Genomic DNA, 16,240 nt, shown 5'->3' on the forward strand with positions numbered 1-16,240 from the left:
TGGCTCTGTATATTTTATTTTTAGTAGTCCTGTTACTCCGTCACCTTTTCTTGCTATTTTAGTGCCTCTTTACTAAAATATTTCCTTGGGTGGGCCCCAATCTTATTAAAATATATAATTGCTCTTGTGCTTTATATCGCTTTGTTTGCATTTCTTAAATTCTATATTTCGACATAAATGTATTTAGGGGATGGAGAAAGGGGGCAGAAGGACCAGTTTAGTTGTGATGGTAAGCAATTGTTGCCTAACCCCTAGGCAGTGAGTGTGGTTATTTATTTAGCTGTATATAAAGTGCTTTGTGTAGCCTTTCAGTTTTGAGGTACTTAAGAGCACTTATGATTGTAAAGAATTAGAGTGAGAGGAAGGGTGGGGTTGCTGAAGCCCAGTTGGATCAGTTATTAACTATGTATGTTCTTCAGCTAAGAGGCTTGAATCTTGGTGAAGTTCAGGCGGAAGCAGTTCTAGATAGTTCAGTTTTCAGAAGTTTTGTGAACAGCTTGTTTGTTTCTGATCTCGGATACCTGTGTCGGTCACTGGAAACCTAGAGTTCAGCCACAAAGTTGCATCCTCTTGAATGATCATTAATTGCTCAAATTGGGCAGACTCTAAAAGGAAGTGGATGGTAGGTGTGTGGCGAGGTGTGAGTGCATAAAGGAATTCTAGCACTTTCCACCCAATACTCTTTCTGGACCGTCTATAGAACCTTACATTTCCTGTTTTCAGCTCACATACAGTGGAATACTTTCAGGGAGGGTCTGATAATGTGTTCTAGAGGCAGAGACTTGGGCACATTCTGAATGCCCTGTCCTGTAGTTCTTGTAGTCTGGTAATGAGTTTCTTGGGAGCACCAGTGTAAATGATACAGAAATCTAGCCATACCAGGGCCAACACTATTGTCGGCTTCACTAGTCTTGGAGTAGTGGTATATATTTTCAACATAAAGAAAGCTGTTGGTGGAACCTGTAAAATACTGAGTTGAGAGTCCGAGTATTTGCATGTTGTGGATCATCTGTGTACATTTGGAACTTCTCATGGAACCTGATGTACTGAATCATCTTGTTGGTGCAAATGCCAAGATTCACAAATTCACAGGGTTTGCAACCGAAAAGTTTTTGAGTATGTACTAAAACCATTTTTGTGAATTGGAGAAGCCTTTCTGACTTGCATAACAGGCGGTTCGTAAAAAGAACTTTCCACCCCAATTGCTATTCACACTTCTATTTTATCAATACTTGGTGACCACAATTGTGGTTGCAAACTATGGAAAAGTTGCCATCACCTTCTAGTGGGTGGTAACTAAATCACGGATTCAAATCCTTACATTGGTACCATTCACAGGAAAAAGTTGCGAAGCGACCCATGTGCTTTTTTTTTATTTTTATCTTTCAGTATGGCCTGGGTGCACTTCAGTGCCTAGCAGTAGGGACTCAAACTAAACTAGTACCAGGTTACATCCCTATTTGGGTCATCCTTATCTATGTTGTGAACCACAGTTCAATACTCTCCCTCACTAGGAGGCATTGAGGTTGAGTTGGAACTCCTCATTCTCACCTAGGTTTGGTTTGGAATGTTGTCAGTGTTTTTGCATTAACATCAATCCCACATTTGTAAATTGCCACAATTCATTTGTGAGGCTCCGAGGTGCAGGGTGAGGTTGCTCCATGCCTTGGCTGCCCTGTGCGAGAAGGATCATCCTCCGATGCTGGTTCGGCGGATCTGTAGGGTTTGCGCAACGTAGAGTGAGGCAGATGGAAGGTCCCTGGTCGGTGGAAGGTCATCCGTTTGTTGATGTATGCTGGCCCTTCATTGTGCAAGCGATAGTAAGTGTTGGTCAACATCTTGAACTGGCATCTCTTCTGGATTGGAAGCCAGGGTAGCGTCTTGAGGTGGAGTGGGTCCTTCTAGGGAGGTTGGGGTTGAGTCTTGCCGCTAAGTTTTGGATTGTCTGGAGTCTCTTCAGGAGGCATATAGTGATTCCTAAGTAGCGTGTGTTTCCGTAGTCCAGTCTGCTGGTGATGAGGGCCTGCCTAATGGTCCTTCTGGGGAAGACTGAGAGCACCCTGAAGATCTTGTGGAGCATATGAAGAGTGTGGAAGCAGGCGGATGAGACTAGTTGACTTGTTTCTTCATGGATAGCTTGTCATCGAGTGATGCTGAGGTTGCAGGTGTGGTCTGTTTGGGTGGGGGACTGGGCGGAGTTCTGAGGGCCAGCATGCAGCGCTCCGTGGTGTTGTGCCCAAAGTGGAGCACTTCCATCTTGTCCCTGTCGAGTTTCAGACAGTTGTCCTTCATCCAGTCCACGCCATTCATCATGCATCTGTGGAAGCTGGCTTTGTTGCTGGAGGGATTTTCGGACAGTGAGAGAATGAGCGGAGTGTCGTTGGCGTAGGAGATGATGTTGAGTCCATGCACTCTGATGGTGTCAGCCGGGGGGGAGGTGAGAGGGGCATGTAGATGTAGAAGAGGGTGGGGCTGAGGGACAATCCTACGGGGACTCCTTAGATCTTCTTGTGCTCCAAGGGGAATGGTGGAAGATTGATTCTCTGGGTTCTACTGGCGAGGTATGAAGTGATCCACCTGAGGGAGCCTCCCTGGATCCCTATATGGTGCAGGATGTGAAGGAGACTGCGTCAAGTGCGGCTGACTGGTCCAGGAAAATGAGGGCTGCCATTTCTCAGCAGTCCAGGAGGACTCTAATGTTGTAGGTGGCTACGAAAAGGGCGGTCTTAGTGCAGTGGTAAGCTTGAAATCTGGATTGGGAGGGATGCAGGAGGTTGTGGTCTTCTTGGTGTTGGGTGAGTTGTTTGTTGATCACTTTCTGGAGGACCTTTGCTGGAAAGGGGAGCAGAGAGATGGGCTGGTAGTTTTGGTTTGTGTGGTCCGAAGATGTTTTTTTTATTTTAAGGGGGGGGGGGGGTTTATGCGTGTTTCCAGTCCTCAGGAAAGGAGGCCGAGCTGATGGATGTGTTCAGGACTTTATTGAGCTCTTTGCAGATTGTTTCCGAGGTTGAAGGCGTGGTGGGGGCATGAGTTTATGATAGAGATAGTGTCTTGCATGGCGAGGAGGTCCCAATGGGTATTCGGGTTCGGTGTTCGTGGGTGTGTGCTGGTTGATACTGTTGGTGGCACAGAGTTGGCATTTGAAGTTTTAGTAGATGGCAGCGATCTTGTCGTGGAAGAAGTCAGCAAGGTTGTCGCACAGTTACTGGGAGTGTGTAATGGTGTTTTTGGTGATTGCAGGATTGGGGAACTCCTTCATGATGACCAAGTTCCTTGCTGTGGTTTGAGCTGGTTTCAATGTGGTCTGCTAGGATGTTCTTATTAGTTTCTTTCAGGAGAACTTTGGTACAGGTTGAGAGGTGTCCTTAAGGCGGAGCAATCTTCTGTCTTTTTGCTGATAGGCCACTTCCTTTCAAGTTGCCAGCAGTTGCACTTAGTAGATTGCAGTTCTTCTGTGAACCAGCTGGCGCCCTAGTATGTTTTTTAATTTACCTTGGCCGTCTTGGCAGAGATGATGGTGTCGGTGCATTCTGTGATTCACTGGGAGAAGTTTTTTTTGCTGCTTGTTCTGTGGGATTGGGAGGAGAGGAGAGAGTTTTGTTCCACTGGTGGTCTGCTATTTTTTTCAGTCTGATCGTGGATCCTGGGCGTTGGGGAGTGGCACGGTGCCGAAGTTGGTGGGGCCCGAGACTCTGAAGTGGACGCTAAAGTGGTTGGACCAGGTAACTTGTGTGGCTGGACCTGACTCTGTTGCTGTCGCTAGAGGTGAAGATGGAGTTGAGTGGATGTCCTGCAATGTGGGTGGGGTCAGTGACGAGCTGCTTGAAGCCAGTGTTGCTTATGTTTACCAGGTGGTCGGTGGTGTTATCGTTGCTAGGGTCGTCAAGGTGGAAGTTTAGGTCCCATAGCAAGATTTAGTAGTTTTGAGCGATGAGGTCCAGGATGGCATAGCTGGGGCGTGGTCCTAATGGTCTGTAGGCGAGGGGGCCTCTGACAGTACGTTTTCCGTCTGTGTGGAGTTGGAAGTTGAGGTGTTTCATTATTGGGTTTGGGTCGTCTGCAGCGAATGGTGCCTTTGTCCATGTTTGTTGGATTGGTCCAAGTGTGCTCTTGCATAGCCTTCGGGGATGGCGATGCTATGTCTGGTGAGGAGGCTTGGTTTAGCCAGGTTTCTGTGAGAAAGAGGACGTTCCAGGTGAGGGATGAGAGGGATTAAAATCATAGCATGAATTTGCTGTTACCTTCAGCACCCTTTTTACCAAGAGCCAGAATAATGCATTTGGTGAGGTTCTCAGAACTGACTAGATCTAGAAATACTACTCCTCTAGGGAGATCCAGCAGCATTTGTTTATCAACATGTCTTCATCGTCCACCTCCTTCTTAATACTGAACCCAACTCTCCAGCACCTACTGCCAAAAGCCGGAGCCCACTACTGTTAAACATGGCCTCTCTCTTGTATAGGTGTCTAATTAAAGCCTATGTAAATAGGAACTGCTGATGTAACCAAAATGGGTTAAAAGTACCTTCAAACAGGCTAACTTCACTTAGTCCTGCTCTATGAAGTTTACTGCTTTCTGAAGCAACAGACTCTGTCCTTTGTCCGTACTGTATACCACACATCTTTAGCCTCCTCTGATTTCCCCAAATATATAGACCAGGTTGTGTATACAAAATGTATGCTTTCTATTCTTGATTAAAGAAAATATGGAAGAGGGAGCTTGGAGTTGTTGTTTGGTTCTTGTTGCTTACCTATTTTTAATGTTTCTTCCCATCTAGGAGTTGCTGTAGCACTGAAGCAAACCATGACCCCAGAATTTAAAATGTACCAAGTTCAAGTAGTGAAAAACTGCAAAGCACTTTCAGAGGCTCTGATAGAGCTGGGATACCACATAGTCACTGGTAAGAAATTCCCATCCAACTCCAGCAGGTGGCTTAGTGGGCTTGCACAAGCATGGGAATCCTTTTTTGAGTTGCATGCAATGTAAAATATTTTTGATCACAGAACACTTCTGGCTAGTTGGATGTTAATGTATTGGTCCTTATTACACCCACTTTTTTTACTTTCATGATTCTCAGTACATCAAGAATGTACATTAATAAACCATGTGGAGGTAACAACCCCCGCAGACTCTTATCATATGGTGTGGGCATGTGTGGCAATAAATAGGTATTGGACTACTATAGCCACAGAGCACACTGAGGTACTAAGATGGGAGGTTTCCCACACACCTTTTGTCTTCTTCCTGGGGGTTATGAAGGTATCACGAACATTTCTGGCAGACAACAAGTTCCTGAGTATAGCCCTTATGGTGGCATTAAGAGCTATAATCACTAAAAGGAAGCATCGAAATATTGCGATTATGTGATTTTTAAGGTTTTCCTCTCACATAACTAATGTAACCTTATATATTTACAATCCCCCTACAACCAGAAAAAAACATTTAGATACCTCTCTATACGTCTCTCCAGTGCCATATAAAATGTTGTACTCTCCAGCCACTCCGCCACTTCCTTAATCCATCTTGCAACATCTGGGGCACTGATTGACTTCCAAGCCATTACAATGTCTTTTTGGAATGAATACTGGTAGATCCAGAAACCAGCTGCTTGGTTTCTTTTGGCGAGGCTTCAAAGACATACCTCTCTCTAGTTTCAAGACCCCTGCTCTCTCCATCACTTCTGAAAGGATAGGTTACCCTCTTTCAGTAGCCTTCTATGACTGGGCAGCATCACACCATGATAGAATGCAGCCTCCACAACCCTGCACCTAGAGCTATTGTCTTTTACCCATGTGTGTGGAGTGGAATCATGTAGGTTGGATTGGAATTGTGTGGTGTGGATTGGATTTGTGTAGTGGAATTATGTGGCATGGTGTGCAGTGGAAATAGGTGAATAGGAATTGAGTACTGGCATTATATGGAACGGTATTTTGTGTTGTGGACAGGTATGTAGTGGAGGTCAATTATGTGGTGTGATGTTGAATTTTGTGGTATGATGCGAAATTGTGTGTTGTGTTGAATTAGCCTCTTCGACGCTGATGCCGGAACCGCTCCGTCATCAGCCGCGGTGGCGCTGTGCTGATGACGGAGCGGTTCCGTCATGGCCCGCCCGCCACGCCTGCGCGGCGCTGGTTTAGCGCCTGCGCGGCGCTGGTTTGGCGCCTGCGCGGTGCTGATTTTGCGCCTGCGCGGTGCTGATTTTGCGCCTGCGCGGCGCGTTCTATTGAGCGGGCGGACCGTGACGGAACCGCTCCGTCATCAGCACAGCTCACCCGAGGCTGGTGACGGAGCGGTTCAGTCACCAGCGTGTGAGCGCCGCGCACCCCGCCCCCTTAGCGCTGGGCGGAATAGCCGCCGCAGCGAAGGTGTTAAGAGGTTCAGTGTCGAATTATGTGGTGTGGAATGGAACTGTGTAGCATCGAGTGAAATTATGCTGATTGGAATTATGTGGAGTGGTGAGGAGTGTATTTATGTGGATCGTTGCTATCGGACAGTGTATGTCTGATGTATTTATGTAGTATTGAGTAAAGTGTAATTATATGAAGTTGAATCATGTTGAGTGGTATTATTGGATTGTAAGTATATTGGGTGGTGATTAATTGTTTGGTGAATTGTGTGGTGTGGAATTGTCTTACACTAAACATCCAGTTATGCTGCATATAATGAAAAATGTGAAGGTGCTATCCTATATCATAGAGGTGGGCGAGCCACTAAAACTTGAAAGCTACTAAATACTCAAAAGCCACTGAAAAACTTGAGCTAGGCTCAGCTAGTGCATCTTATTTAACGTCCAGCCCAAACAAGCTGAGATTTCATGTGGCTTTTCCTGCTATCCACGCCGTACCCTTATTTGCAAAGAGTTACAATTACTAAAGCTTTTGAGATAAAATGGGTAGACGCATGGCTATCCGTTTCGTGAATGGCTTATATATTAATCCCAACTTCCTATTTAACTGAATTGTGTGCTAAATAGTTTGATTTAATAGACTATAATGTTGTGGCTTTAAGAAACAAGGCCACATGCAGCGTGCACATGAAAAGTTACTTGCCTCTTAGATTACTAACTGCGCTGTCTCCAGGGAGCAGGAGAGACGAGAGTGGTTCAAAATTTGAGTTTAAAAAATATCACTTATAAGTACCTCTTAGTGCAGTAATAAAATATGACTTAAGAAAAAAGCTTCTGCATGGTAGTAAAAAATACACTTGTTTGTCTTTTGAAGAAACTTTGCCATATTTTACATGGTCTTGGTGAACCATTTGCATCCCAAACATTTTCAGGGCTCCTCTCTGTGCATCTGTGTTTGTAAAACCCTCACTTGACAGAAACAAAAGAAAGCTTGACATTCATTTAATTCCGTAGGCGCTTAAAGAGCGCCACATATATAAGTGAAAGAAACACGTTTTTATTTGTATTTTTGGCTGAATCATCAAACTGCAAGACGGGTACTACTACTCAGGGGAGCTGGGCATGTGAAAGCGCTGTGGGATTTCGAGTTTGAAGCTGGATTCTTGCGGTTATGAATTTTTTTAGCAACTTACCTATGGAGCAAACTGCTTCTATGTAAGCAAGCAAGGGGCACCTCTCCTGGCAGTGTGTAGGAGAAGTACTTTAACCCTTTAACTGTGGCGGAAATTCCGCCGCGGGGTGGGTGATTTATGGCGTGGGCGTGGTGTCCACGCCCACCGTGACGTCGGACGGCCGCACGCAAGGGGTTAAATAAAGGTCTCTCCTGATATCCAGGGGAACACTGACATTTTTAGTAAGGCAGAAGCCATTGTATAGACATAGTACAGAAGTTGAGCGTGCAGCTGCGGCGATCCGGCCTACTTTACAGCGGCCTATCGTGGACAGCCAGGATGCAGTGAAATATTCTATAAGATCTGGTCTGGGCACCTCTGACCATCGAGGTAGGGCCGTTGAAACCAGTGTGATGTTCCGTCACTATGCCTGGATTCGCTCCACAAGCGTCTCTTTTGTATTTAGCAGCCTCTCATGAACATGCCTTTCTATGACTTTTGGCTGTTCAGAGTAAAGGCAGACTCAACCCATGAATGATTTAAAGAGCGCAAAACCACTGCTCGCTCTCTGGGCTTAGTTTTGCCAGCCAGCGAGCAATAGTCAACATCCTGGCATCAGATTGGAACTGGTGCTACTCCAGGGATTTCTGGTGCTGAAGAGAGACAGGTCTCCACCCCCTCCTAGTTCTCTATCCTGGAGACTTGATAGTGGAGTTAGATTGGCAGGACGCTTATTTATGCATCTCTTCCCTGCAATACCATATATGTTACCTACGGTTTCAGGTAGGCCAGGAGCACTCTCCGTTCACCTTGCTCCCCTTTGGCCTTACCAGTGCCTTCAGGTGTTCATCAAGGTGATGGTTGTGGTTGCAAGCCTATCTGTGAGGGTGAGAATACCAGTCTTTCCATATACCTGCTGAAGGTGGATAAACAATCGTGCACTATCTCCAGATGACCTGTTGACATTGTTGGGCTGTTCCATTAATGTGCTAAAGTCATGACTGACTCCAATTTATCAGAGGCATCCTGGATATGGGGCTCATCTGAGCCTTCCCTCTGCCTCAACAAGTTTGGGAAATCCAGGCAATGATCAAATGTTTCAACCTTTGACCTGGGGCTCAATGTAAACACTTCTGAGGCTTTTGGGCCTCCTGCATCTCGCTCATCAACTACGCCATGTAGGCTCTGCAATGATATCTAAAGTCTCAATGGGCTCAGCACCCCAGAGACTTGTCAGATTCCAGACTGGTGTCGAAGGAGACTTCAAAGGACTTGCAGTGGTAGATGCTCGACTGCAGTTGGAGCGGCGGCAGACCCATTTCCTTACCTCATCCAGATCAAATAGTTGTGACGGAAGCATCATTGCTGTGGTGGGGAGGTCATCTGAAATAGATGGATTTGTGAACAAATCCTTTGGCACTGAAATCTTTCCTCCTATCTTTCAAGGGAGACTGGTGAAGGTTCTCAAGGACAGTATGACTTCCATGTGGTGCTGCAACAAATAGGGCAGTGTGGGGTCATGGGTCCTATACTAATACTAAGTGGCTCTACTTTTCGGGAAGTGGCTGAATGCTCAGGGCATCTCTCTGGTTGCCCAACACATGGTGGTCTCTTTAAATGCCAGGACTGTCCTCATTCCCTAGAGCACAGCTTTTCAAACTTTTCGTGTTGGTGACATGCATCATTTTGCACACAACAACAATAGTTTTTTGGGGTCAAAAGGGGATTTTAAAGACAAACTCTGATATTCCCCATACATATACTAAACGACCGAAAATATCAAAGGGTCTAAAATATCAAAGAAGTGAACGCCTGATATGAACCAACAGAGAACTATAACACCACGTCACGTGTATAATCTAAATAAGGTCAACCCTACAACCAACCCACATAGTGGTCAGGTAAGGATGCCCATCAGTCAGTCAAGTGTAAAGAATAAGAGAAAGTGTTTTTATTAGATATGGTTTTGAGCACTATTTTTGTTTCACTATCACTTGGTTGTAGTAGCTATCAGTTGTTTTTCTGGTCCTGATGAAAGCAATGGCATAATGTGTCGTAAATTGCTGAAAACATGTTGACCTCACAGTACATCTAGACAATCCAAGAATATTGTGATTTTCACTGACTACTTTTTAAACATTGGTAGAGTGGGTAGCACCAGAATAAAAATTACTTTCAGTACCCCCTCATCCAATTTTAGTATACACTTTCTCTTATTCTTTACACTTTATATCTTGCACTGCGACATCAGTCCCCCTCTTGGTATTCTAATAGCCTCTTAATTGAGAAGTAAGACCACGGCAGATCTGTCTGATCAGGGGAGGGCTTTTTCACAATCTGGGCCTTCCCTGTGAAAGACAAGTGGCACCCTTAATGGTGGTCTTAAAAGGAAACCCAAATGACATGGTGTTATAGTTCTCTATTGGTTCATATCAGGCGTTCACTTCTTTGATATTTTAGACCCTTTGATATTTTCGGTCGTTTAGTATATGCATCATTTTGCGACATGGTAATGCAGGGTAGCGAGCGAGCCTGAACCACCTAAGGGGGGGGGGGGGTGTGTCGGGGGTGTCCTCTCCCGCAAGAACATTTTGAAAACAAAGTGGGCAAATGGTGCATTCTCAAGCAAATTTGAGAAAGCAGAAAGGTTAATAAAGCAATTGTGAATCTGTTCTAACAGATTGTGACTGCCTAAACTGGGTGTAAGGTTATATTTGTGCCTGAAACAAGAGGCATAAGGTGGGACTGAAGTAATAACTGCATTGACACTGGCTCAGACAAACTCCGGGCAGAAATTGACCGTGGTATAGACAACGCTTTGTGTGAAAAGACGGTGTTTACATAATAAAAGCTAGAAGACCAGGTGCTCATTATGGCAGAATATATACTGCCTACTACTGGGAAGTGGTACTCTGCCTGCGGAACTATTTCAGTGGTGCTAAAAAATACAGGCACGCCCCTTTTCCAATGCAAGTGTAGGTATTTGAGAGTTTTTTGTATGAGCAGGCACTTAAAGGTTACGTGCCTGCTCACACAAAGGAGTGTATGAGAGAGTGTGGAGCCTGAAGGGGACCATGAGTCTGCCTGTGTGTACATGTAGTGTACACGGAACTCTGCCCTAGAACACTGGCTAAGTGTGTAGATATGCGAGTTCCTTTTAAAAAAAACAAAAAAAACCCTCAGAAGTAGTTAAAAAGTGTTTAAGAACTTGATACAGGTTAGAGCAAGCCTGAATGCAAACATCAACTGTGCACATTCACACACACTGTCCGAACTAGCGATCAGCTTCTAACTAAAAACATTTTTAAGTGCTTATGTATGGTTATTTTTAATTTAAGCAACTCTTTACTGATACATATAACAAGTACATTGTGGCAATACAACAGAGCGCAGGTAAATACTTGAAAAGCCCACTGTATGGCACTCCCCATCGAAGGCGAAGAGGTGGGGACCTACGGTGGACAAGGCAGAAGGGGCAGAGCCAGCATAGGCAGCAGGGAGGAACAAGGGCTACACATGAGAAGCTGGCCCATGTAGGGCGCACACTAACAGGAGAAGTTGAGAAAAGAATAGTAAGGTGAGTAGTACCCGTCCATCTTAAAGGCTGTTCGGTGTGTAATGACTATTGATGTCACTCTTTCTAGTTTCACATAGTCCTCGAAGGGCCCTCTTGACTGGGTGTTGGCTGGAAGGACTGAGAACCAACAACCATTCCACACATAGAGAGACCTTTAACTGAAGTACACTGCAATCTTGTGTGTTCATTGCCAAAGACTCCTCGTGTTCACTGCCAGTGTGAGTTCCCTTTTGTTTAGAAAAACACTTTATAGTCAGGGCTACTGGAATTAAGTGACTGGGAAGGGCCAAATTATGTGGCAAGGTTGACTAAATTTTGCAGCAAGAAAAGGCACATTTTTGTGGCAGTATTACTTCAATGTTTTGTTATTTTCACCCATGTTAAGACTCCCTCTGTAGATACACATGGGGGCACAAGTTTAACATCCGAATACAGCGATAAGCGAGTGAAAGATGACGAGTCCATCTTTGCGGGAAGTTTTCCAGTGTGCGGTAACATGAATAGTGAGATTTTCCGTAACTTTTTATCTATGTGAGTTAGGAATTTTTTTTGGTAAAATCTTCAAATTATGCAGGAGATGATGGATAAAGGGGCAAATGTGTCAACTCCATTATTATACGGACAACTCTGCAGAATCGCATCATTCCAGTGTTCCTGATTATAATTGACATCAGTGCAACAAATGTCAATGTTTGAATGCCACCCGTGTTAGCACTACATTCCTTTATTTTCCTTCGTTGCATCCTTCGATCAGAGCAGCCAATACACATCTCAAAACTGCGTGGCTGTAAAAGCTTTTTAAAAACCAGATTCTTGCAAAACATCCATGGAAAAGAACATAGAATGCACACACTGGTGCGAAGATGTACAGAACTGACGAGGAAGCCACTTAGGTGTGATTGAAATTGGAAGTAGCACAACAATTCCAAATAGTCGTTCACCTCCAGACACTATAAATGTGGGATTGTCAGTATATTGTTAGGAAAGCAATAATGCCTGCCTTATTCATTGGATGACATTTTCTATCCTTCTCCACTTCTGCGCTGGAGCACTGCTCAATGATTTTTTTCTTTTACTTTCCTTTTCTTAATTTTTTTCTCATCTTCTCCTTTTTTCTCCTTTTTCTCTCTATTTTCTTTACCTTTAAAGCAGTTTACATATTTTCTCATATAGATTATTTTAAACTGAGAGTGCACACAAAAAACAAGCCACCGCCTTAAAAGAAGGGCGATTTTACATACGCTAAGAAGGGCGACTTGTGACAGGCACATCAGCTCGGTCCCTTCATGAACGCACTAAAAGACGCTCACTGTTTCAGTAACTTCTCCCAGCAGGGACCGCCCCTGCTTACCCTATGTGTGGTTCATGGCGCTATGCAACTACCTGATTGACAGACTGATGTCCGTTAGTCCATCCACAGTCTTTGTAAATACAGAGTCTAAGTTTCCACATTAGCAAGCAGCAGGACTCCTACTGCGTATCTAGCCATGGCACAAAGTACAGATGAAAGATAATGCAGCCTGATGGCTGCATTCAGAGACACTCTACTAAACTTCTCAGACAGCTCTGTGCATTTTCTTTCTGGTGTATTAACACCTTGGCTGCTGTCGAAGATCCTCTGCTGTGCTGGGCTATAATATTAATGGGTGTGGTCATGACGAGCTCAGCTCGTCATGAGCACCCTAGAGGTATACCTCATGAGCTGAGCTCGTCATGAGCACCGAAGGGTTTGAATATTTAAACCCCATACTGGACGAAATAACTCTGGTATAGGTACCGAGCTAAATTATTGATGACTTTTCAAGCATTTCCGTATTTACCGGGCACTCTAATGTAAAAGAAAAATCCTGAAAAAATGTTTTATGACTAAGGCTAGCAATTGATATACCATCGGCGTCATGAGAAGTCCTATGAGTCCTGGGCAGGGCCAGAGAAAGGGGAACTCAGCCACGTTTAAAGCTGTTGACAGCTGCTGGCAAACTTAAACTGTGATGTGGCGTTGTGGGAACAAAAGCAATGTGCAACACTCGCACTGTTTAAATGGCAAGCACCTTGATGGGAACAGAAAGCAAGCGGCATACTCGAGCGGGCCCCTCGGCAGTCCATAATTCACATGTTACTTTCAGCCTCCAGGCAGGGGCAAACCAGGACCAACGAATATTCAAACACAAGGTCTTGCTTACGGTGTCAGAATGAAGAGTGCAGCAGGTTGGTCAGGCCAGCTAGAAGCTCGATGCTCTTGGTGCGGGGGCTCAGACAGACAGCGGAGTTCGGATTGTTCTCCGGGCCTGCCGTTTCCTCCTCGTCCCAAGCTAACACTTCTGCCGGGAATTGCTCTGCGGACCGAACTGCGCATGTGCGGCGTGTGCACACACCCGCCAAACAGTTGCGTCTTCTTTCTTCGCGTACATCTGCACAGTGCCCGTGTCATCGCGCGACCCACCCACCATGCGCAGGCGACACAGTAGTGTGTTGCGTCGCAGAGATTGGAAAGCTCTGGCCTAGAGGATCACAAGTGATGGTTACACTCCGATGTAACGCAGGGCAACTTCCACCAGTGGGGTGAACCCTGGCATGCAGATCCAAACTTTTCCACATTGGAGTTCCAATGGCAGTCCTTCCTCTGAGACTCCTTCTGCCAGCATTAGCAGACAGGGCATCTGTATGGCTTTCTACTCCTTCATTTCTTTTCAGAATGCTGAAAAAAGGTCAAGACTGGGTCCAGGTCATGCTAGTAGCTCCGCACTGGCCGAAGAGGGTGTGGAATCAGGAACTAAAAGCCAGGCTGTTTCCGCAGCATGCTGAGAGAAGTTTGCTGTCTGGTGTTCTTCCTGTTACATTTCACCACTGAATGCACACTTATTCTGTTTAGTTTGTCTTTTGTCCAGCAAGGTCTTGCTGTGGCAACCATTAAAGATCATCTTTCGGCCTTCTTACTCTTACTGGATCAGCCATCACTCTTCAAGCCACTTGTTGTGATGCATTTTTTTGAAGGGATATTTTCCTGCCAACACTTTTTGTTATGCCACAATTGGACCTTCATTTGGTTCATACCTACTTTATGTGAAAGCCTTTCAAACTGAATCACGTTTGTCCCCTTCACCTGCTAACCATCAAGATTGCATTCCTCCCCGCCACATGAGCCAGGCGAGTGAGTAATCTCCAGGCGTTTTCGATGGTGCCGCCATACACTTGATTCTTCCCAAGCAAACTGATACCCCAGAACCAAGTGGCATTCTTGCCAAACACCTTCCATATAGGGCAAATCCATCACTTTACCAATGTTTTGTGTTTGCTGCACCCCATCCCTTCAAGTTAGAGGAACAACTTTACTGCCTGGACCCTAGAAGAGCGCTTATGCAAGATCAGAGAATAGGCCTAGCTATTTATCGTTTTCTCTGGAATGAAAAACGTCAACCTGGTGCAAAAGAAAACCATCTCCCGATGGATTATTATGTTTCAATATCTGCAATGGGTTGGCTAAAATGCAGCTCCAGAAAGAGTATGCCCTCATTCAATCAGAGCAAACGCTGCTATGACTGCCCTGGTGTGTGTTGTACCAGTTCTAGACATTTGCCAAGCAGCTACTTTGGTTTCCCTCTACACACTTACAAAGCACTACTGCCTGGACAGTCGGGTCTGTCTGGATGGTCAATCTGTCCTCCACGATTTCCTTGTCTGAGTCATTCCACTTATCCATCTCCAAAGGAGGTACAGTTTTTCACAAGCATCTGTTCACAAGCTGATGAATCTGCAGTTAGAAGTGTCTATCAGAAGAACAAGTTACTTCCCTTTTATATTGTCTTTTTGTAGTAGAAACGAACTGCAGATTCATTACAGACCCACCGTCGTACCCGTTCGGTGGAACGGACTCCCTTATTTTATTATTTGGATCCCAGTCTAGAAGTTTGCACACTTCCACATTAGGATTTCAATTGCTCCATGTCTGATTGCGCAGACTGAGATCAGAAAGAAACTGAATCAGCGTGCAGGGGTAGTGCATTTATATATGGCCCCAATGTCCAATCCGTAGTGGAACCAATCTGACACGTAGCTGCAAGATGCCACCTGTTGATGTGTGAGGGAATTGTTACAAAAGTTTCCAGAAGGAGTCAGGCCCCTGGGGAAATTCACAAGGTGAGAAATCTGCCGTTAGTCTCTTCTAGAAAAGGCATTACTAAAGGGAAGTAATTTTTCCTATAAGGAAAGAATAGAATGAAGTCTCACATCTTAACTCCCCTTTGCTGCAGTCAGTTGAAGGATGCTTAAGCTTAACTGTTTCTTTTTGTTTCAAGTCTTGGGTTTCATGGGCCATGCACATAGCTTTTATTGTCTACCAGATTTTCTAGAATCTGGCAGTAGTGACAGAGCTTTAGCAATAATTGCCCACACTTGAGTTAAGAGTCCTTATATCAAAGCAAGGTCCTCCAACGAGGATGAAATGAGGTATGTAATGTCTACCATTCTGGCCACTAAAGAGATCAGAATATGCTTGCGGTTGCCTGGTGACTGTCCTAGACTCTCCTGAGTTGGTTCAATCCTCTCCCCCTTCCTTCTGCAGCTCTCACTCATACTGGATGACTGTTTAGCAGAAGCTGCACATGCTGATATGCCCAACATTTTATTCTCTGAAAAGAAACTGGTGAATTCGCTCACACTTTACTTTGAATGGCTAGGTGTCTAAAACACACCTCTCCCCTGCCCGAGGTAGCTACAGAGAATGATGGGGCTCTGGCTGCCTTGGCTGAAAGTATATTGCCCTCAGAACACCTGTGCATTTCCCTCTCATTTTCTTAGGGTTTGCACTCACTGAATGAATGGTGGGTAGGCAACTTCTGTAGACTGTGAGGGACAGGGGATGAGCATTGAAGTCACCTCCAGTCAGACAAGAATGCTTGAATTACTGACATTTATGATCAGTTAAAGCCTGCATTGTAAGCATACTGATTAACATGTTGAACTACATGTTGTTTGAAGTCAGTTATACACGATTTTGGCAGTTCTTTCATCTTACTGACTCTGATGGTCCTGCTCAAGGCCCCTCTATTTCTGCTGTATTCCCAGTGTGTGCCTTTGTGCGGCCTGATTTTTCTTCCAGCGTTTCCCAGCAAAGATCCCATTTATGACCCTTCTGCCTGGTCATCA

General features: G+C 45.0%; 1 protein-coding gene across 1 annotated transcript in view; it reads left to right on the plus strand.

Annotated features, from left to right (window-relative positions):
- SHMT1 (serine hydroxymethyltransferase 1) overlaps positions 1-16,240 on the plus strand; it is a 213,508-nt gene that overhangs the window by 120,011 nt on the left and 77,257 nt on the right. The window contains exon 9 of the mRNA XM_078665177.1: positions 4,778-4,900. Coding sequence (XP_078521303.1) covers positions 4,778-4,900 — 123 coding nt within the window. The remainder of the gene's footprint in view (positions 1-4,777; positions 4,901-16,240) is intronic.

Source organism: Lissotriton helveticus, chromosome 10, assembly GCF_964261635.1.
Source record: "Lissotriton helveticus chromosome 10, aLisHel1.1, whole genome shotgun sequence".
NCBI lineage: Eukaryota > Metazoa > Chordata > Amphibia > Caudata > Salamandridae > Lissotriton > Lissotriton helveticus.